Source organism: Varroa jacobsoni, unplaced genomic scaffold (assembly GCF_002532875.2).
Source record: "Varroa jacobsoni isolate VJ856 unplaced genomic scaffold, vjacob_1.0 scaffold_41, whole genome shotgun sequence".
NCBI lineage: Eukaryota > Metazoa > Arthropoda > Arachnida > Mesostigmata > Varroidae > Varroa > Varroa jacobsoni.
Genome location: NW_019212943.1, coordinates 27,481 through 47,802, shown reverse-complemented (window position 1 = coordinate 47,802; position 20,322 = coordinate 27,481). Strand labels below are relative to the sequence as shown.

At 45.3% G+C, this 20,322-nt stretch overlaps 2 protein-coding genes across 3 annotated transcripts in view; both read right to left on the bottom strand.

The window, feature by feature from the left end:
• Positions 1–20,322, bottom strand: part of LOC111260217 (uncharacterized) — a 51,364-nt gene that overhangs the window by 10,605 nt on the left and 20,437 nt on the right. The gene's annotated exons all lie outside the window — the stretch shown is intronic.
• Positions 5,152–20,322, bottom strand: part of LOC147753986 (uncharacterized) — a 21,434-nt gene continuing 6,263 nt past the window's right edge. Inside the window, exons 2-3 of one of the 2 annotated variants that reach the window (XM_086968205.1) lie at positions 17,794–18,023; positions 5,152–5,251 (exon numbers count right to left, since the gene is read on the bottom strand). In XM_086968205.1, coding sequence (XP_086824331.1) covers positions 5,163–5,251; positions 17,794–18,019 — 315 coding nt within the window. In that variant the 5' untranslated portion in view covers positions 18,020–18,023 and the 3' untranslated portion in view covers positions 5,152–5,162. Of the gene's footprint in view, positions 5,252–9,306; positions 11,555–17,793; positions 18,024–20,322 lie in introns of those variants that run through there. The other variant, XM_086968202.1, reaches the window with a different exon arrangement.

Genomic DNA, 20,322 nt, shown 5'->3' with positions numbered 1-20,322 from the left:
ACACCATAAAAAAAAGCTCCCACCTAAAAGAGGAAGTCGGTTGTTTCAAAAAATCGGCCGTCTCTGTCCACGTCCGCGTTCGTATCCAGTGTTAACTTGATTTTCTAGCAGCGCAGCACGCCGCAGCGACGCCGCGAACGTTAGCCAGTATCTTTCGCCTATAACATGTATACACACGCTGATCATCATTGTTGATCGTTTAGCGTGCTTCCCAATGACACCTGTTTAATATAGCTTCACCGCGTACAGTATAACGCTTGAAAATTATGGCGACTATTGTTACGTCAAAGTTTAACTAAAAACTCATGATAGTTTTACGCTAAAGAGAGCATTGTGCTAAAGTAACACAACGTCAGAATTGGCTAGACGAATAAACGCATTTGATAATGGCATACGGTAAGCTCGTAGATCAATTACGTTCAACAGGAATATGCTATTTGATCGAGTACCGTGCAGTTACTGCAACTGTATGGATTAGATATCGAAGGGTAGCAAGCACGTTAGTATACTCCTTGTACCCCTAACGTCAACTGAACGAAGGGCAGTAAAAAGCGTGCGAGGTCATAGACCTTTCCATAAACGACGCTCGCATTGACGCTGTCACTACGAAAATAAAGCGCGTCGATCTGTAAAACGGCGAGCCTTCCACTTTAGACAAACTTTGGTTTTCCAGAGGATTGAATACAATCGGACAAGTGTTAACCGCCACTGCACAAAGGGTTCACGGAGCAAAGCAAGCTAGAGCTATGCAGGAAATCTCAATTAGGACATGTGCAATAGCTCAACAAAGTAGATATCGGCATGTGATGTTGTTTACAAATAACGAAACTGTTTACTGCGTCTATTTGGTTAAGTCGTGACGGCCTCTGCAGCAGGATTCACAGTTAGTTTCTGATCCGTAGCTTAATACGGCCCTGCCTGGGACAGGCAATTCAACTAGGCCGATCTGGTCTACAGATACATCGAAGCGATGGCTATGATAATGGCTGCCATTGTCATCTGTTAAGCAGACGGGGTTGGGAGGAGTTCGGGAACGTGTCACTTCGACGTGCAGCAATGGCAACAAACCTTGCCTTCGTACCGTATTGACTGCAATAGAAAATCGCAGTTGGATTGAGACTGGTTATTGGCCCTAATGTCGGCTGACACCGATGCCGACACAACAAGCCTAACCGGCACTGAGGGGCAAACAGTGACTCCACAGCGAACTGCTGTGGCCTATTAAGCGAGCCAAATTGAGCGTTACAGAACTGCATGACAACGAAAAGATCTGGCTACGATAAGCGACAGCGGCTGTTACGATTCGTTTGCAGAGGATTAAATGTGTATGTAAAGCGTGCTGGGTACATGTGAAATAGGTAAAACTTCGAGGCTCGTGCTTTTCAATGCTTTGTCTTTGTTCGGGGGGCGGGGGTGGGGGTAGGCACGCGAGCGCGGGTGCTGTCTCTCGCGACCTTGCGATCAGCGAGTTCGGTAGTTAACATTTGCTGAGACGTTACCAATACTGCAGGACATGCAGAACGCTATCCTGCCGGTAGTGCGTGGAGCAATTACTAACCAAACAAGAAAAACAGTAACACTATCCGCAGCGGATCGCTATTTAGCTGGACGGGCGCTGTGCGGCATAATCCTAACGACCTTTTGTCGCTCCAGGTCCCTCTTAGATGATAGAACAGGTCCGATTATATGCTAGGGCTGATTACTAAATACTATTCCACGAATTGATAAGCGTTACATAGAAGGTCAAGAAATACATTCATAATTTCACGAGGCAAAACGAAATCGGCGGTGAAACGAGCATGCAGATACAGTGAAGTCCATGATTACTGCGGCCTCTCGTCGGCTACTTTATAAAAATATTGATGCATGTAAATCAAACAATTATGCATATAGGACGATTGTACCTATGTTGATAGGTGGGCTCAATTTACATTTCGGTAGACGGTCAATCTAGGGAACGGCATTTGACGATTGCTCGGCAATTTAATCAATCCACATAAAGGTCTCCGCGCACTGAAGCACTTCTTTGGAGTTTTGTTTTCAGCATGTGTGTATTTGTGCGTGCTCGTGGGAATTCCCTCCTTATCATTAGATGTACGTCTCTGCTGTTATTAATAACAGGATCGTCACTCGTTGTCTTATCAATTACTGAGAAACTCGCATCAGCACGTAGGGAAACCTAGAAATATGACTGAAGCTGGATTCCTTCCCTAAAAGCCATATGCACAGACGAGCTCTGCATATCTTCTATAAGCAACGCGACTAGTTGCTGAGACGAATTCTAAGGCTCGTCAACAAGCGTTAAGCACATCAGCGTTCATCCAACCCATGCCCGATTTGGGGAGGACACAGCCTTCGTAGCGAGACAAAGAGAGAGAGAGAGTGTGTGTGAGAGAGGGAGAGAGAGAGAGAGAGAGACAGAAAGTGCGAGAACGTAGGGAAATCGGCAATGCTTTATTTAGCCATCCGCTTGGCCCGTTGACGTCGCCTATTGCCGGTGTAACCACCATTGCTGCCGCGACTATTGCTAGCTCATATGGCGTCTCGCCCATCAGCCCCCGGGCAGCCCATTGGTCCCTTCCTATGAGCAGGCCAGGCAGCAGAGCAGCCGACCCTCCCACGAGCTTTCTAGGGCTTCGCGGGTAGCGGTGCGGATCGCCGAGCAGGGCCGGCTTGCGGGGCTTCCTTAAACGCGCACAAAGCACCGAACAGGTCAAAGAAACGTCAGTGACGCCTCGATATAAACAAACACCGTAGCTTCTCTATACGATATGAGGTAGCTTCAACACAGTCGATTTCAATACGCTTCCAATGCTTGCCGCGAACGGAAGATTATTCTAGCAAATGTTTGTTTTTCTGTCGTCGTCGTCATCTCTATCATACGCGAAGAAAACCTTTCCTCTTTCAACAGCTTCGTGCGAATAGGGTCCCTTTTCTTAAAACGCTATAGTTATATTGTAACAACATTTTGTCAACATCAAAAATGATGGAAACAAAAATGATCTGCGTGAGGAAGTCAAGAGTACGACAGATATGTAGACAACAGCTAGGCTGTAGATCGAAGAAGTTTTCAGCATTTTTAATGGCTTTTATTAATTGCGCCTGTTATAAGGCACGAAAACGTGTTTAAACCTAATAACTAGCTCGTTCAGTTATCAAAACTTAATTCGTCCTAAATCAGTCTTCAATCAAACATGCACACGTGTTTTTTTCTTTATTAACATCAAAATCCTCGTGGCCTTCGAAACGGTCCAGTTTTGAAGACGTGACCACGCTCCACAAGCAAAGAAACGTTTGTTCAACCTACCACCCCATTTTTTTAAGTTTAATTTATTATTAATATACTATAAAACAATAACAATGGCTTCAGTTCTACTTGTGGCTTTTCGTGATATCAGAAAAATTGCGGAAGCTAATGGTGATTAGTGGAGGACCGCATATCATAGGACGGCATCAGTTTCACCGCCTCGCATCGTGCTTTTCGCAGACAGGTAGTAAATAGATCGAGGCTCTTTAGACAGCAGAAAAGCCAGCTGTGTGTGTGTGCGCGCCTGGGAACAGGAAATCCCAAAGATGCAACCCCCGGGGGGTTCGCTAGCAGAAGGACGACTAGACAGCGTGATGGCAGGTTTTTCTCGTCCCCACGTACACAATGCCTTGAGCTTCAATTTCTTTTGTGCAACTAGCAGACTCACAACGGTTCCTTGTGTGGGTTCCTGTGACCTTTGAACCTTGAAGTACAACGGCAGTAACCTAGAGACTAGTCTATCCACTGCTACTCGAATTCGGGGCTCCATCTAAACATTCACGACATTTGACACACATTCATAGGCATCGAACGTCACCGGTCGATAATGTTAAACAGCATATGATGGCACCGTATTTGAGCCCCTATTCAGAAGCAGGTTCTGCAACGTTCCGACAACTTATATAACCCTGTACTTATTTCAGGGAAATTTTTTTCCATCTGATATACGTGACATTTATTCGAGGTCAAAAAGCAGTATGTAAGTGTTCAAGAAATGAGAGAGAAAGAAAAATAATGAAATAAATAAAACTTGGAAATCTTTTCTAGCGTTATCAGCGTGTGCTATACACTTGCGGTCACGGCAGACAAATACGCAATGCACTCGATAGAACCTATAAATTTTTGAGTTTGACATCGTGGCACGTAATTACTATCAAAGTCGCGTGTATTAATTAAAATTGGCAGTAAACAGTGGGGCCGGCTACGGATTAACGAAGCCATCAATTTTTTTGTAGAATCGGAACGTATCTTGGAAGAACAAGATCGTTTGCTGTGAAAAGTAGGGACGCCGGATCGAGCGCTGAGCGCCGTTAGAAAATGGAAGCGTATACTTAGTTACATGCAGAACTTTCTGACTTTTTCATCAACTACATTGCTAAATCCGATATTATCGAACGTTATAGCCGCATTCGAACGCATAATCCATCTGTATAGATAATCGCGTCTTGCTAATGTTAATCAAATCGTTGCTTCAATGATAAATGAAAAGAGACCGAAAAACTGCAAGTTATATGTATGTAAACGAATATCGATATTGTAGTCACGGTACTTCGGCCACGAAGTCAGTGTCTTCACTCAATGAAGTTGGTAACTACTGCAGTGAATTAATCATCATAAAACAGTTAACCTCATAGCAGTGTAGTGCAGCGGATCTAGTCGTTCACTCGGTCCTCGATCGTCGACTCGCGCCAATGCAGACAGCTAATTGAAATTACTTTGACTAAGTTAGCCAGGTATTAATCGTTGTTCAATTAGAAGCATCATTGTGTCCTCAACGAATCGGGTCTATTCCATAACTTGAGTTTAGGCATTTTGAAGTGCTGGCAGCCTGAACAAATCGGCCTCACTTCGATAGTGTCCTGTACTGTGAATTTACGTTACAACATGTGCTAATGCCGCACGATACGCTGGAAAATGGAATCAGCTTCAGTGCTTCGACAAATATATAATTAGGGTTGTATAAGGTACTGCACTATAGCAGAAGTGAGCCAAGTCACCACGCAGTCAAGACTGCCTTGACTATCTTGAAGACTATAGCGGTCAAATCTTTCAATAACTAAGATATATGTGTATGTGACATTTGAAAGGATGTGGTCAACAGCGTTTTAAACATATAGTCAAAATAATATTAACTCTAATTATCCTTTATTTTACTCTCTTCCATCACGGCAATCCCATTACCACGGCCATCATCGTCGCCACCAGTAGCATCGGCTTCGTTTCCTATCGAAGTAATCGATATACTAATACCTATATAACAATAATGAAACTCGAAGAAGCTCAATATGTCTTTAAAGTTGTAAAAGTAAAAAGTGCTCCGACGAATTAAGCTATTTTCCACAGGGGTTGAATTAAATTACATTATATAAAGCGCTACCCTGTAATACAATTGGTAAAACGGTAGACTCAAACTTTATACTTGACACAAACCTTAGCTTTCTACACGAGGTGCCTCCCCTCCAAATTTTGATACCACCCCCCAATGGGCTGGCATGTTTCAAAGTGGTTATTACAACTGATGCCAGCAACAATATTTACACAATCAACACGTCTGACACGGTGAATGAAGATCATTTTATGCGTAGAAGGCACGATTCGCGAGTTCCGTCTGAGAAGAACTACACATGCTTTAGAGGTTGGCCTGCACCGGGTCCTATGCTTATTTGATTCGACGAATTGTAGGCAAAAATGATAACGAGAAATTGATTAGATACATATGTGGAAACAAGTTCAAGGCATGGGCCAAAAGTTCATCGAATTTGCATACATGCACATCTTTAGGTCGTTGCAGATGTGCGCATGTTTGAGGTGACATAGGCCATCGGGTCACCTGTATCGTTCCTAAATCAGAGAGACATCTGATGGACACTTATAGTCAATACCTGCAATGCAAATGTTTACTTAGATAGGCACACCCACTTTTCTGACTATACCTTATGAACCAAAACTGTGCAGGTCTTCGACATCGTGTAATGTTCTGTATGTTTCGATCTGTCTTCTGCATATATACATTTCAACATTGTAACTTTCTCTAAACATATCTGAATATCGGAGCGGCTAAAGTGCGCTCCAGGAAGCCTTTTTTATGCCTATCGCCCTGCACAATGCAGCTGTGTTCCTAATTTAACTACTGTTGGCGCTATATAGGCGCATACGGGCCTGCTATTGTCAGTGACTGCGACAAGAACTACCAATGTTTTACTACACTTCTGTGTGCTGTTGGATAAAATTGGCGTTTTTCAAGTGCTTATTCGGTACTTGTTCAGATGTAATCTGTTCCTCTACTGGCCAGTTTCTACCTTGTACATTTCTCTCTTCCATCACGGCAACCACCCCATTACCACGGCCATCATCGTCGCCACTAGTAGCATCGGCTTCGTTTCCTATCGAAGTAATGACAAGTGTTCAATTCACATATTTTTTCTCATTTTCACCCTCGAACAATGCTTCCTTTATCCGGTAGTCTGAGCCCTTATGCTTCTTTTTGATTCTGTCTGTATGCACTTACGCATATGGATGTTTCTGCGTCTCCTCAGTGCATATTTATATATATATATTCGAACCTAAGTCACAATCGTTTCCGCCGGCGGTGGCTAGAAAAATTGTTGTCGGGGCTTCCACAGCAGCAGTAACTGCTTTCTCTGCCATAGCTACTATTGGCGTCACAGTTACCACCATTGTCATCATAGCCACCATCGGCGGTAGCGGCAGCAGCACCGCTACCATTGCTATCACGAAAGTGACCATTTTTTTAGTTGACGCTGGTCGGCCGGCTCGTGCAACTCCTTCCCTACGCGAACACAGGACTTGTATGCATACGTATGTCTACACGCGATAGTGCTACGTTTCCCTGAGTCGCTTCCTTCACTGCAACCAACAATATGGCCAGCGTCGCCGTCGCCGTCTCTGCTATCGAGACCTTCATTACTCTACTACTAGCGCCGTTGCTGCTTTGGTCGCTTTGCGAACGGGCCGCACAATGGTAATAACGTCAACAACTACGCCGATACGACGACAACGCACGCATGTGTTTCTATATATATATATATATATACTATATATAGATATAGTATGGATGGGTATTCTGAGTGCGTTTGTGTGTGCGTTTCTGCGTATCCTTAAGCAACGATGCAGCCAGGCAACGGACGGACGAGCTAGTGATTGAGTGCGCGTGGCCTTGTGAGGTCGCTGACACCCCCCCCCCTCAGACAGAAAGATACACACGCTCACTCACTAGCACGCATTCGCCGCCACCGCCGCCGCGACTACTATTGCCAGTATCTACGGCCGGTGTCCCTCTTTCTATGCGATTTGCGCGCTGCTGGAGGGCGGGGGGCGGGCAGACAGAACTTATATAGAACGGGACACAGTAACAATCCTACGACACATATATACACCTATTACTTACCGCTGCCCTGCCTGTTACCGTCACCATGACCACAACCATTAGAGGGCTAGTGCAGTGGCTGCTGGTGTCGTCGTCGACTTCGCGACTGTCGCAGTGGCAGGCCATCTGTTTTCGACTTCTATTGCTCTTCTTCATTGTTAGCCATATAGCATTTGTTTAAGCAGCAGTCGATGAAACTCGTTGCTGTCTTAAATGTCGGAAAAAGGGCAAGCAGGCTGCAAGAATCTTAAGAAACTAAGAGATTCGTAGATGCAGACAACAATAGATACAGGACATAACAGTGTTGTGACAGCACTGGGTGACAAGGGCATAGGGGCTTTATTGTGCTAGGCACAAATAGGCTAACCAGAAAGCAAGTAACCGCCGAATGCAGCGATTTGCGACTCTGACTATCTGTTTGATTATGGTTCCGCTCGTGGCGGTCAGTTTGAACATCAACAGCATCAGAAGTCTTCACCAGACCTTTGGCACACCACACAACGAGCAAAAAACAATATTGCCATAGCCATCATCGACGACCCGTTGTCGTCTGACCGGCAGCCAACACCAACTTTCAGCCCGTGCACTATTTCGTTCTTTAGAGGAAAATCTCTTTGTGTATATAGAAGTTGGGGCATTAGTGGGCACTAGGTATCAATGCATCGAATTTACGCTCGTTGATTAAAAACTAATCGAATACTATACGTACGTTATTACGCGACTTTCCTTGTAGACCTGAGCTTCCAGATAACTTGTTTATAACAAGACGCCCTTATGCTGCCTGTTGAAATTGAAAAGTAATGCAACCGTTCTTACCTGTGTGCATACATATTGGACGTCTTGTTTTTCATGCTATATAATGTGTTTATATGCGCCCAAAATTACCGCATGCCAGACTAGCATTGTGACTATCGGCAACGGGCACGGTGTTGGTCGTTGCCTATGTGCAAGCTGCAAGGGCATGTCTCACAGTTTACCGTTTGTCAAGGATGACGTGCTCCGACAAATCTCGTCCGGCACTCACAAATACATTGTATCATCGGGAGGCAATTAGGAGCAGCAGGCATTACTTTCCCCGAACATAAATAAAAGTATAGTATTAGCATTGAACGCTCTGAGAGGGCATGGTTAGTGATGCTTTCTTCTGTAACGCTAGCCTTCGTACAATTAGAACACCTCACCAGGTCTCGCCACTGCCAATATGGAAAAAATGAGTCGAACAGATTATCCAGAATACGTATTTTATCTGCCTCTGATGCCCTCGATGGATATCGTTCGATCCCTTTGCCTTGTTACCTTAGCAGATAACTTCTAGCAAGAACTAGTGAATTTATCTCAATTGTAAGTTCCACAAGTGTGTTTTATGCAAATCTTGAATTTTACGTAGAACTTTCTGATGTTACCTAACACGAACAGTTTTTTTTGTTTTTGCTAAGACGTACCGGCGATCACATGTTTCCGAGTCATGCATGAAGAATGACCTTGCAATTGCCCCAAGCAAAATCAACATTATGAACCAAAAATACGTCACAGAAAGCCACCACTCATTTAAAACGAGCGTAATTGCCAGGAAATCTCTAGTTCTCGCTAGAAATTGGTATTAAATCCAACAGTTATTCAGTGCAACATTTCACTACTATATACCTGTATATACGTTTGCATTTTTTATTAAAAACTACGACCGAGCTGGCGTAAAATCATGCAAATCATTGACTTCTGGCTAGTTCAGATGTAATCCAGAAATTGCCACCAGTCTGATATTTGATGTCATTCAACAAAGCAAATACTCTGTCGGCCTGACTGATCCGATTCCATTCAGTCTGTCCTTCTAGTCCGCTCAGAAAATCAGTCGGTCTCTAAAGATCTATCTAAAATAATGATTAGAGATTAATCGTGAGAAATAGATTGTGTTCCTTTATTTGCACAAATCTGTTGTAGCTGTTGCACCTTTTTTCTATGTAATATATATCGATGAATCAATAGCAACAAGCCTACACAATTTTAGTCTGGCCTGTGCTTCCGCGTGATTATTCAGTAGAAGGATCTAGTTTGGCGCCCAAAAAAAACACTCATCAATATTATTTAGCAGCTATGTACAGTATTGTCGAACCCCACATGCACTGTTACATAAACCGTAGAACGGACCTCATGTCTCTAATAGTAAGGTCCTGAAGTTATCGTTTTATTCAACGAATTGTAGTATTCGGATTTCTTTTACGGTTGTTGGCTAACCTTCATGCTAAGTCAGCACGAAAGCCAGTCACATTGAAATATGGCGCTTTTATCGGGTTTCGAGGGGTGACTAGAGGGGATCTTCAGAGAAACACTTTGCTTACGGGCGACTCTATTCGTTTGCAGATGTAATTGGCCCCCTAAACGAATGAGGGGCTATTTGAAGACGGGCGATTGCCCTGATATGCACTCAGCGCTCTGCTGCCGCTGCTGCATATCCGAATGGTTGTGTCTGTGTATAATCAGAGGTGGGCGTTGCTTCGGCCAGCCGTGCTGTTCTCTTTATTAGGGTGTCGGAAGAAAGATTTTGCTTCGTCGGTGCCGTTGGCCGTTTAAAGACAATTAGCGTTTCGATGCAGCATGAATTAACTGCTACGTCTGTTGCCGATGCTTCTGGACTACGTCAAGGCCCCAGGGGCAGGGCGTTAAAGGAGGACAGGCAGCTAGAACCGCTGATGGACGGCCTTATTTCGAGAGCATCGCTGCGTGGCCGTCCCGAAGCGGCGTCGATCCATGTCGACAAACGCATACACGCAGCCATAGTATAGCCGCTATACTACCGCTGCCGCTGCCGCTGCCGCTGCTACTGCTGATGGCGATCGTGCTGCTAGAGGTCACGCTAGTCAGAGTGGCATGGAACATGTGACCGTGTGTATTACATGCTGGAGCTTGTCTGTCTGCTCTATGCGTATCCAACGTAGTAGTTGTGGATAACAATTGCAAAACTCGTTAGAGGACTAACAGGGAGTCATCGAACACGGATGATCCTTGAAGCTCGACTTATTGAGTCTGGCCATCCGACAATTAAGCTTCACTGCAATCAATTATATATTCATTGCTTAACGGACATCACACGATCGAAGCGTTTTGGCAAACTTCTCATCGCTGCAATTTTCATCATTGTTTATGACTGCCCTTCTACTCTTCTATATCTTTCCATTCGTAATAGTTACATATTCATGACGGAACCATTTACCACTCAGAGGATGTTCAGTACCAAATTTTGTCACACGCAAAGATATTTCGATGTTCATAAACTCAGGCCATTCGAACGATCCTGACCCCGATCGCCAAGCCTGCATGATTCTACTAGCAAAATGGTACAGTTCACATTCGGCAAAGCCGTCTTCCTTAGAGTAACGCACGACCAAACGACCCTCGTGCACGATGCCCATTACGTTCGATATTTAGATCAGTGACGCTGAATCTTCTGGTTTTCCAGAAAGCCAATCCAAGTTAAGGATGTACAAAAGGAAATGACCACTAACTATATATTGCCTGTCTGTCTGGGGTAAGGCGTACTTTGCAGCGTTTAGATACAAACCGTGTTGCGCGCAGCAACACAGTTGACATTGGCAGCATCAGAGGAGTTGTATCGGCACTGGCGGTTGAAATCTTCCGAAGTTAAACTGGAGCTCCACGTTCGTCCCTCAGGCACGACAGGAGGTTTGAGCAGTCAACAATGGGAACTTTTCAGCGGATTTGCCACTAACTGTAGGGCGAAGGAGGTATTCCCTCCCTCCCCTCCCCCCACAGTAGAAAGGTGTGTGGCTTCCTGCTGAGTAATCAAAGGGAAGGGGCTCCTTATAACACCTCATTGTACAGCTGAGGCTGTCGTCCATCTTCGAAGAATCATAGCTTGGTTTCTGCTGCCCCTGTAAGCAGCCAGCCAGCTGTTCCGTTCAGCCCTCGAGTTAGCTTATTGGCTCTTGATATTATTGTATAGTGATGGAGATTAATTTTACCAACCGACTGATCGAACCCTTCGTTCCTATTATATATTTCTGGGGCGAAGGTGCATGTGCATATAGCCGTTATGGCTACTCCAGCTACAATTGTCCGTATTATCGTCACGGTTTATATTCCCATATGTCAATGACGTCTTTTTCAGTGGCAGTAATAATCGCCTATAAATAGAAAAACAATTAGCTGAGCGCATACAGAATGCAAGCAATAGAGCAGACAGACAGTTAACTTTGCCGATAACGATGAACGCTTAAATAGGACACAATATGTCCATAACAATATACGAGGGAAATACACGAGATATCTACTATAGTATTGCCGATTGGAGTAGCGATATAATTGTGTATCTAATAAATCCCTCTGTGATGACGCCTCGGTCTCTCCGGTAGATTTGATAGGAGTAAATGTCATGGAAGGTCTTTTCTAAAACACAAGGCCATTGTACAGAGAATACCTTGTTGGTATGATAGTTTGCAACCAATGGATAAATAGTGTCTAGTTACTTTAGCGATTGTTCCACTTAGATAGCGGACTCGGCCCCTGGAGATTAGGTCTTGCAAATTGATTTCTAGGCTTCGAGTAAAATGTCCTGCAAAAATAGGTTGTTGTGTACCTGCGTGATATGATTAGACTGCATCTGGTCGAGTAAGCAAGATCAAATGGTCACAAATGAACAAAAATATCATAGTATGAACGGGGCTAACGCTAACGCTAAGCTATAAAAGAATAGCTTCAAATAAATACCACTCAAGATTAGAATAAATATTCTTCTTGAACGCATTGGCCTATCTGCCGGTCTCCGACCAAACAAGTCCCCTGCTTCAATTCTCTCCCCATCGATGCCTATCTCGTATGTTTCCTTCGTAATATAGCCGCTAGCTCTACGCCGCTGTTGACTAGAAACAAACCCTATATTCTGGTCGTTATGTAATTTTGCAGCAGTTAAGTAAATCTACTTGCTGGAAATTCTGATTTGTCAAGATGAGGCCAATCGGGCTCTATTAACGGATTTTCCTATGGGTCCGCCAGACTTCTGAGCGCGTTTGATTCAGACAACTATAGCATTTTTCTAGTTCTTATGTCCGCGTAATCTGAACGAAAGTTCTCTGTCTAATCATAATGTAAGGCGCGCCGTATCCCGTTCGTGTGTAGCATTGTTCCATGTCTCAGTGAAGACGAACGAAGTAAGGTTTAGACTCATCTGTTTATAGAAGGTGCTGTCATTCATTAAAATCGTTATTTCGTTCTCTTAATGTACGACCAACTTCGAGCAAAAAGTGCCTGGTTCGTTCCAACTCTTCTACATTATTATTTTTTTTTTTTTTCTTTTTTTTTTATTTTTACGATACATATTTTGAATGCTAGTCGAGCATGTTTTTGTCACAAACCCTTTATTGGTTAGTATTATAGAAATGGTGACTGTGCCGTGTTCAAATGTAGACATAATTACGTGTTTAGCTATACATTTACCGTATGCTGACAAAGTAATTACTGTCAACGCTAATTAAGCTTGCCACCGCCGACTCACTTGTTGCGGAATGATGGTTGCTGTTTACGCGAATTCAAAGGCAGAAAAATGATGTCGGAGATCTGGATGTTTTTAGGTTGTTAGATTTTTCACGAGTAACCACCGATAGTGTTACGAAAGGACCCGACACGAAACAAATACTGCTGCAAGGACTAGGCCACAGCCTTAGTTCGTTTACATCGAAAGGCTCTATTAGCAGAAGCTTAGAAGCAATAGCAAGAATATTGCAATCACCACCAAATATTGAGGAGAGTCTTTGTCTAGCAGCTGCGGGGCGGGGGTAGCACCAGTCGTACTAGTCAGCTACGCTATTGATTTTCATAGGCGTTCTTTCTTCTTATGAAGTCACTTGTCTAGACCGTACTCCGTTGTCTGTTTGTTTTAGTCAATCACCCTAGTTTAATTAGCTTTCAATGAGTGGTCCAAGGTAAAGAGGACAGACATGAAATTGGTCCGACGCTATTATCTTCTTCAGTCTACATAGTAGGAGCTTCGATACCATCCCAACACCACTTTGTTAGTAAGCAAGGCGAATGAGGTAACAGTTTACCGTGTCTGCATTCGCGTTGCCTTATTCTGATATTGTAAATATGTGCGTGTGTGTGTGTGTATATGGCACAGTGGTTCCATATAGCTACCTAAAATAGAGACTACGGCGTATTAACGAGGGAAGGGTTTGCATGATACCGTTTTTGCATGAACCATGACTGAGGGCACACATTATACCTGGAAATCAGGTAAGAATACTTTGGCTACTTTGAAGGCGCACGATCGTGATAGGTCGGCCTGCAGCCCACAGATATATAGCCTGTTCCAATAACAAAGCAATGATTCCACTGAAAAAGAAACAGCAAGTTATTTAGCTAAAATGCATAAAAATATCTCTCAAGCTACAACTGACCGTGTAATTTTTAGCGTGTAGTCTTCGCCAGGTTCCTGCTTCATGCCCGTCCGGGATGCCAACCACTCGACAACACTCAGTAGTTTCGTTCGCTATCTTGCTGACGAATAGATGGCTTAATGCAGAGTGACTGAACTCATTATGATTAAGAAGACTGGTGAAGAATTCTGCTCTTAACAAGCTGCATGCCGTATATGTATCTATATATGTATATATATACATATATACAGTTCGCTAGTACCAACGGGTTCCCTCTGCAAGTAGGAGAACAAAGGCTTTTGCTTGACATATCGGGTCCGTCCCGCGCTCAGAGCATTAGCCTTAGCCAACCTTGTCCTCAATCACCGAAACACCTGCTGAAGGGCGAAAATGGTTGGTACTGTATAGATGCGTCCGTTCGTCGGGCGCGAAAGCTTTTCTTTGTCTCGTATTTAGTTATCCTGGCTTTCAATGCTTTCCTTTTCCAACCGTCCTTATTTTTTTTTGACAACTATTTCTCTAAAGTCAGTTTGTAAATCAGTTCTGTATGAATTGTCGTTTCAATCGCGTCCGCTAAAGACATGACTGTTTATTTGGTTGGGTGTCGTTGTGCATGACTTCGGGGTGCCATAGTGGTGCCGCTGCCTAATACTCTTGCCAGCCGACACCGGGCCGTTAAAACCAGTTAACTTATCCTCCTTTTCCCTGTCTCGTCCTGTGTTGCGATTCCCCTCTCTCTCTCTCTCTTTAGACGCTTGTGTGATTTGCCTATGTTGTTATGTTCTTGCGCTTTCTGCTATAGCAAGGCGCTGTGCATCGCGTCCAGCGCCGCCAACCGCGGGCAGCGGTCTCTAGTGGCCGGTATTGGCCGCGGCTGTGTCGACGCCGCCACTGGTTCATGGTCGGTTATTGTCATCCCTTGTTTCTGGCGCGACCTGATAGTTGTAGTAGTAATAGGACATACTCATGCTCGCTTGACTGCTATATGTACAGAGACGCACACACACACACACACACACACACACACACACACACACACACACGTGTATATATAGCTAGCTATACGTGCGTTTCGTCTTCTACGAGTGTGCTAACGTCGTACTCATGATGGTATGTACTTAAGTTGCCGGCTGCCTCTGATGGTTGATTCTCTGTTTATCAGCGTCGGGCTGTTTTGTCAAGCAGCAGCTGGACTACTGCCGACGCTCTTATCGAAGTCGTTATCAGATATTGCAGGCAGATATAAGCAGATAGATAGGTGTTTGCGGATTTTTTTTGGTTAATAGGGTAGAAGGTTCGCCTGATTCAATGAGGCAAATCGTTCTCATTTCTACGTACTGCTTATACTGCCATTCGGCTTTTGTGCCTGTCGGGGATGTTATTTATTATAGCAAAATTATAAATCAACTTAGAGCCCAGTCGACTGGTAGTTAATAAGCATTTTATCAGTAGGTCCACAGCGTGTTTTTTCGGTTGACTTATGTATTTTTTTCCATGCGTTCTTTAACACAGTTAGTTTTGATAACAGACGCCGCTGTTTTGTGCGCAGACTGGTCTGTGCTTAATGCCCTTGCCCAGTAGGACAAAAATGCTCTTCAGTGGTTCTCGTTATGACCACCAGCGATATCGACTAGGCACGGCAGATAGAGACGACGGCGGCGGCGGCGGCGGCGTTGGTTTGCTCCGATAGTGATTGTTTTTTGTTGTTCACTGGCGACTGTCACTGTTTTTTTCAGCTACCCTAGCGTAAAACAGGCGGTAAAGTGCTGCGGAAGATTCTGAAATGTTTTTACATCAAATCATCATCGAATAAGTAGTATTGAGGGCAGTGAAGATATCTTAACAAGGCAGTAGTTTCTGCTCGCGAGCGCGTTTTTCTTTTTCATTATGCATTGGCCACAACGAGGCAGTCAGACGAAAACAAACCCTCACTATGTTTGGCTTATTTTACCCCGTAAAACACTTCATCCCAAGCCACATCTGCTCGTTCTCTATTTGACTGGATATCGATTGCCGTCTGTGCTATTGCTTCTGCATTGACAATGCATACGAAGTAGATCATGGCTGCGAGAGCTCCCTGAAGCGGGATTAGTGCAGCAGTTACTGGGAACATTACACTTAGCCCAATGGTTAACTGAAAATACAGTGCCAACAATAGGAGTCGCCAACAATCGGCTGTTACGGTTGCTGAAAAGTTCAAATGTCGATGGCGAAATTCGAAAGCCGTGAAGACTATCTGTTGTATCGTACGGTGTGGTACGCTGGCGCATCTAATAGACGATCTTCTCAGCTTCGTTAAGAATAGCAGCCAGCTAATAGCCCGTGCGGTTCAATGAGTCCATCCAAGGATAAGCGAGTTTTGCTGAAAAATTTGTGAATGCCTTTTAAAGCTCCATAGGCATGCACGTGGTCCCGAACGGCCACCGCTGATGATTCTGCTCTATTTTCATTTTGCGTCATCGTATTCTTGCAGTCAATTTATTTGGGCATTTTCCTATCTGCTTAGTTGTTGGTGGGCATCACGTTGCGCCTCTAGCCCGCTTCCTGTTGAAGTCGTTTTCTTGGCCAAGCACCGCGAGGTGAGGCTGAGTGGGGTTGCACGGAAGCTGTGACTACGTTTGCCGATGGCAATACCTGAAGCAGCGACCAACCCGTTGAGCTCGGTCGCGTCTTGAATCGCTGCTATGCGCTGGTACCGGTGACAGCGAACAGTCAAGATACCCGAATCAGAAACGAAATTGCTTGATTGTGATGATAATCTTGTAAAGGATGATAGCTGCACTTCTTTCTGGCCCAGCGCAGGCGATGGGAAAGTAGGAGTCGGCAGATACCCACCAGGCGAGTCGAGCCGCCGCCGCCGCCGCCGCCGCCGCCGCCGCCGCTGGCAGTAGCAGTCATGCTGGTACTTTCTTTCTTCGTCCTCTCCGCCTGCATCTTAGCCGCTATCGGCCGTTGCTAGTGCTCGTCACGCGTTCCGCGTTGATTCAGAACGCGCATTCGTTCGTCCGCTTGTTCGCTTCCAACTTCAAAACCGACCACAGCAGCCCAATGACAGAGCTGTTCGCACGGGCGACAACGCTGAACGCCACTGATATGATTCCGGACAGGCAGCGCCGACGGACGACGACAACGCGGGCTGTAGTGGCCCTAGAAGGAATAAACGTGCAAGAGACAAGAGTGCCGAACGCGCGCGCAAGCAAGCGCCAACCACCGCCAAAACTGGTCGGTCGGTCGGTCGGTCGGTCGGTCGGTCGATCGGTCGGTCGGTCGGTGTCTTCTTGCTGCCGACGCTGTCGCTGCCGCTAGCATCGTCAGAACCAGGGAGAAGTCGAACCGTAAGAGACGAAAATCACGAAAGGGGGAAGACAAAAAATGGTTGAGTGCCCTGCCGCCAACGGCCGAATGATACGCGTTCGGTGTCGATATTCGACATTGTCGTCGGCGCCGAATGGCGGTGTTGATGATGGAAGCAGGGGAGCGAGCGAAGGAAAAAGGTAAAATACGCTGGCGACAATCGACGGCAAAGGCGGGAAGCCAGCGGCGACGAACAGCCAGACAGAAAACCGGTGTTCGCGCACGCCGATGAGCGGTGAAGACGCTGTCGTTTCTTCGGATCGTCTTCAATGGCCGCGCTAGAGCAGCAGTAATAGCGGCAGCGACAACTAACTGCGTCAATGCTGCTGGTGGCAACCAGTACCAGGCAGAACCGGTAGTGGAAAATGAAGGACTGCAGTTACCGACTGGTGGGGTTGTTTCGGCCGCCGCCGCCGCTGCTGCTGCTGCTGCTGCTGCTGGCGACGAATGTACGCCAACGAGTTCTTTTTTCTGGGGTCTTGTAAGTGATAATGATGGTAAAGATTGAGGTGCCTGGAGTAATAGAACTATCTATAGCAGCGGTCGTTGCGGGGCTGCAAACACGAAAAGGCTCCAGCAATTGAATTTCTAGCACAGATCACTGCTACAGTAATGCAAATGTCACAACATACTCATACCCTTATCGCGTTGTTGTTCCCTTTCCACGACGACGACGCAATAAGCGGCCGCGGCTCCAATCGGCAACGCGGGTGAAGACGACAGAAGACATAGAGAGTTAAGAACGACCGAATGACGACGATGAAGACGACAGTGGGCCAGCGAGAGAAGGGGCCGCCCGTCCGCCCAGCCCTCGCTCGGCCGGGCCAAACACGCGCACGAACAGCCGCCATTGCCGACGACCATAACACTACACAATCGACAGAATAGACCATCACCATAATGGCTCCGACCAACAAGTCATAGTAACATCAGTGTTACACACAAACATACATCTTATAATCACATTATGTATACATACACACGCCTTTAGGTAGCCTTTTCCAAAAATCAGGCGAAGCTCTGGTACAAACGGTATTACAGCTTATAACAGATCGGTAAAGGGTCCTGTATACGTACTTATTATTCTTTTACTGCAACAAGCTTTGTGTTATGGTAGCAGTGTAACTTCATAACGCGCTCACTCTGTGATATTCGTATTCACAGAGTCGATGACCATGTCATCGTCCCGTTAACTTTATAGAGGTATACTTCCGCAATGAGTATCGTTGAGACATTTGTTATATATAGTATAAGTTTTTTACTCAATTCATGGCCTTTTGCACCGATTCGCGTTGAAATGTGACGAGATGCCGGTATTAAGCAAAGTTATGCGCCGTAAAAGAAGAACAGAGTATGCTCATTACAGGGATGACGCTTGACATGAACTTACTTTTAACAAAACTTCGAATCTCGTAATCCGATGCTTGTTTCATAACAAGTACGTTCTACGCAGTAGTAAAAGTAGTAAGCACAAACAAAATCCTGGGCAGTGGTCTTTTTATAAATGAAATTAGAAATATGAGTTAAAAACTCCCAAGAGCCACATACCGCATAAGACGTTCATGCACGTCCTTTTGTTGTTCACAGTGCATGCTTGCCCGCTCTTATATGAGGAATGATTTTTTTTTTTCGTTTGAGTCTCGCTTTTTCCATTGTCACACACTCATGGTATAATGCATAATTAGGTAATTTAGCAATTCGCTGGTTTTACGTTTAAGTAACGTAAAGGAAACGCTCTTGCGCATATTTTTCGTCTGCTAATATTTCGTGTGCATCGGCCAAACAAGTAGCGCGAGAGGGAGAGAGGTATGCATCACGCCGCCCTCTATGCGTATCGCTTGCTTGTTTTTTTTTTATCTTGCCATCCATTTAACAGAAATATATATATATATATATATATAACTAGAGCTAACGAGTCAAACCTGGATTGATCCTCTTCTTCGTAGTGTCTGTTCGACTTCCATTTATGTTTAAAAACTACATCTACCTTTGAACACTTGGGAAAGCCCACCGATTATGCTCAGTTGGCTAGCCCACGTGTAAAACTAGCCCACAATACAAACTAAAACGAATTAGCACAATGGCAACGCGAAGGATAGCGCGGCCATGCTGCGATGGCTATGGTATCATCTAACCATTCTCAATACAGCGTCGCGGATATGTTATATAATAGACGTATTAGAGCAATCTTTGCTTTACTATTTGATAGTAACAACACTAGCAATATTCACAGTCCAGCAACATCCAGTTTTCTTGTTTCCCTGCGCCCGAACCCCTCAGCGACCTGTTGGTGCTGCCGTTGCCGCCACTGCTGCCATTTGGCATACCACCAGCGGCGCGCCGCTGGTGGTATGCCTCTGCATGGCTAGCCAAAACAAACGAGCCCCACGAGGCTGTTTCTACCTGCCAACTTTTAAGCATAGCGAACAGCAGAACTGTTGCATACGTTGAAGCGAATGCGTATAGCCGCCCAAAGAGAAGACTAAGAGCCCATTTCGCTTTTGCAGCCCAAAACAGAAGATGAAAAACAGACAGAAACATGACGGGGCCAAACGACAAACAGCAGCCCCAACGGGCAGCACCCGCAGATGAACAGAGCTCCCAATTAGAGCCATTTGTGGTGTTGGTGGGGCCGGGCCACGCTGCTGTCGTCTCTGTTACGCGCACTAAAACGAACTACTAAAGATCCGGACAACGGGCAGACAAAGCGGGTAGACAAAGAAGAAACAAAAACACAGTTGTTGGCTTTATTTTGTTCGCTTCTAGAGAGCGTTTGGCTGCCTGGCGCCGAGAGAAAGTGGATGGACGAGCAGAGAGAAACTAGTACTGGCGTTCCTTCGGCTGAGTTACCACGACTGATCGTAGCTCCGTTTGGAAACGCAGCTTGAACCAGTGCAGCCGTAGTAGCTAGATTCACAAGTGCGTTTATTGATCGTCGTCAAACATTAGAGACCGATTAAGACCGAAGAGAAGATCCGAGTGCCGTGCAAAGAGAAGATCGCCAGACTGCACATATGTGAGCTGGGTGCCTTCCGCCCAAAAGCCACGGTAAGGTGTTGAAGATTCACATGTCGTGGCTGTGCCCAGAGAAACATGTGGGACAAAAACAAAGGCGCTCGTGTAGTTCAACAGTGGATTAGCAATTAGATAATTACGTCAGTGTCAGA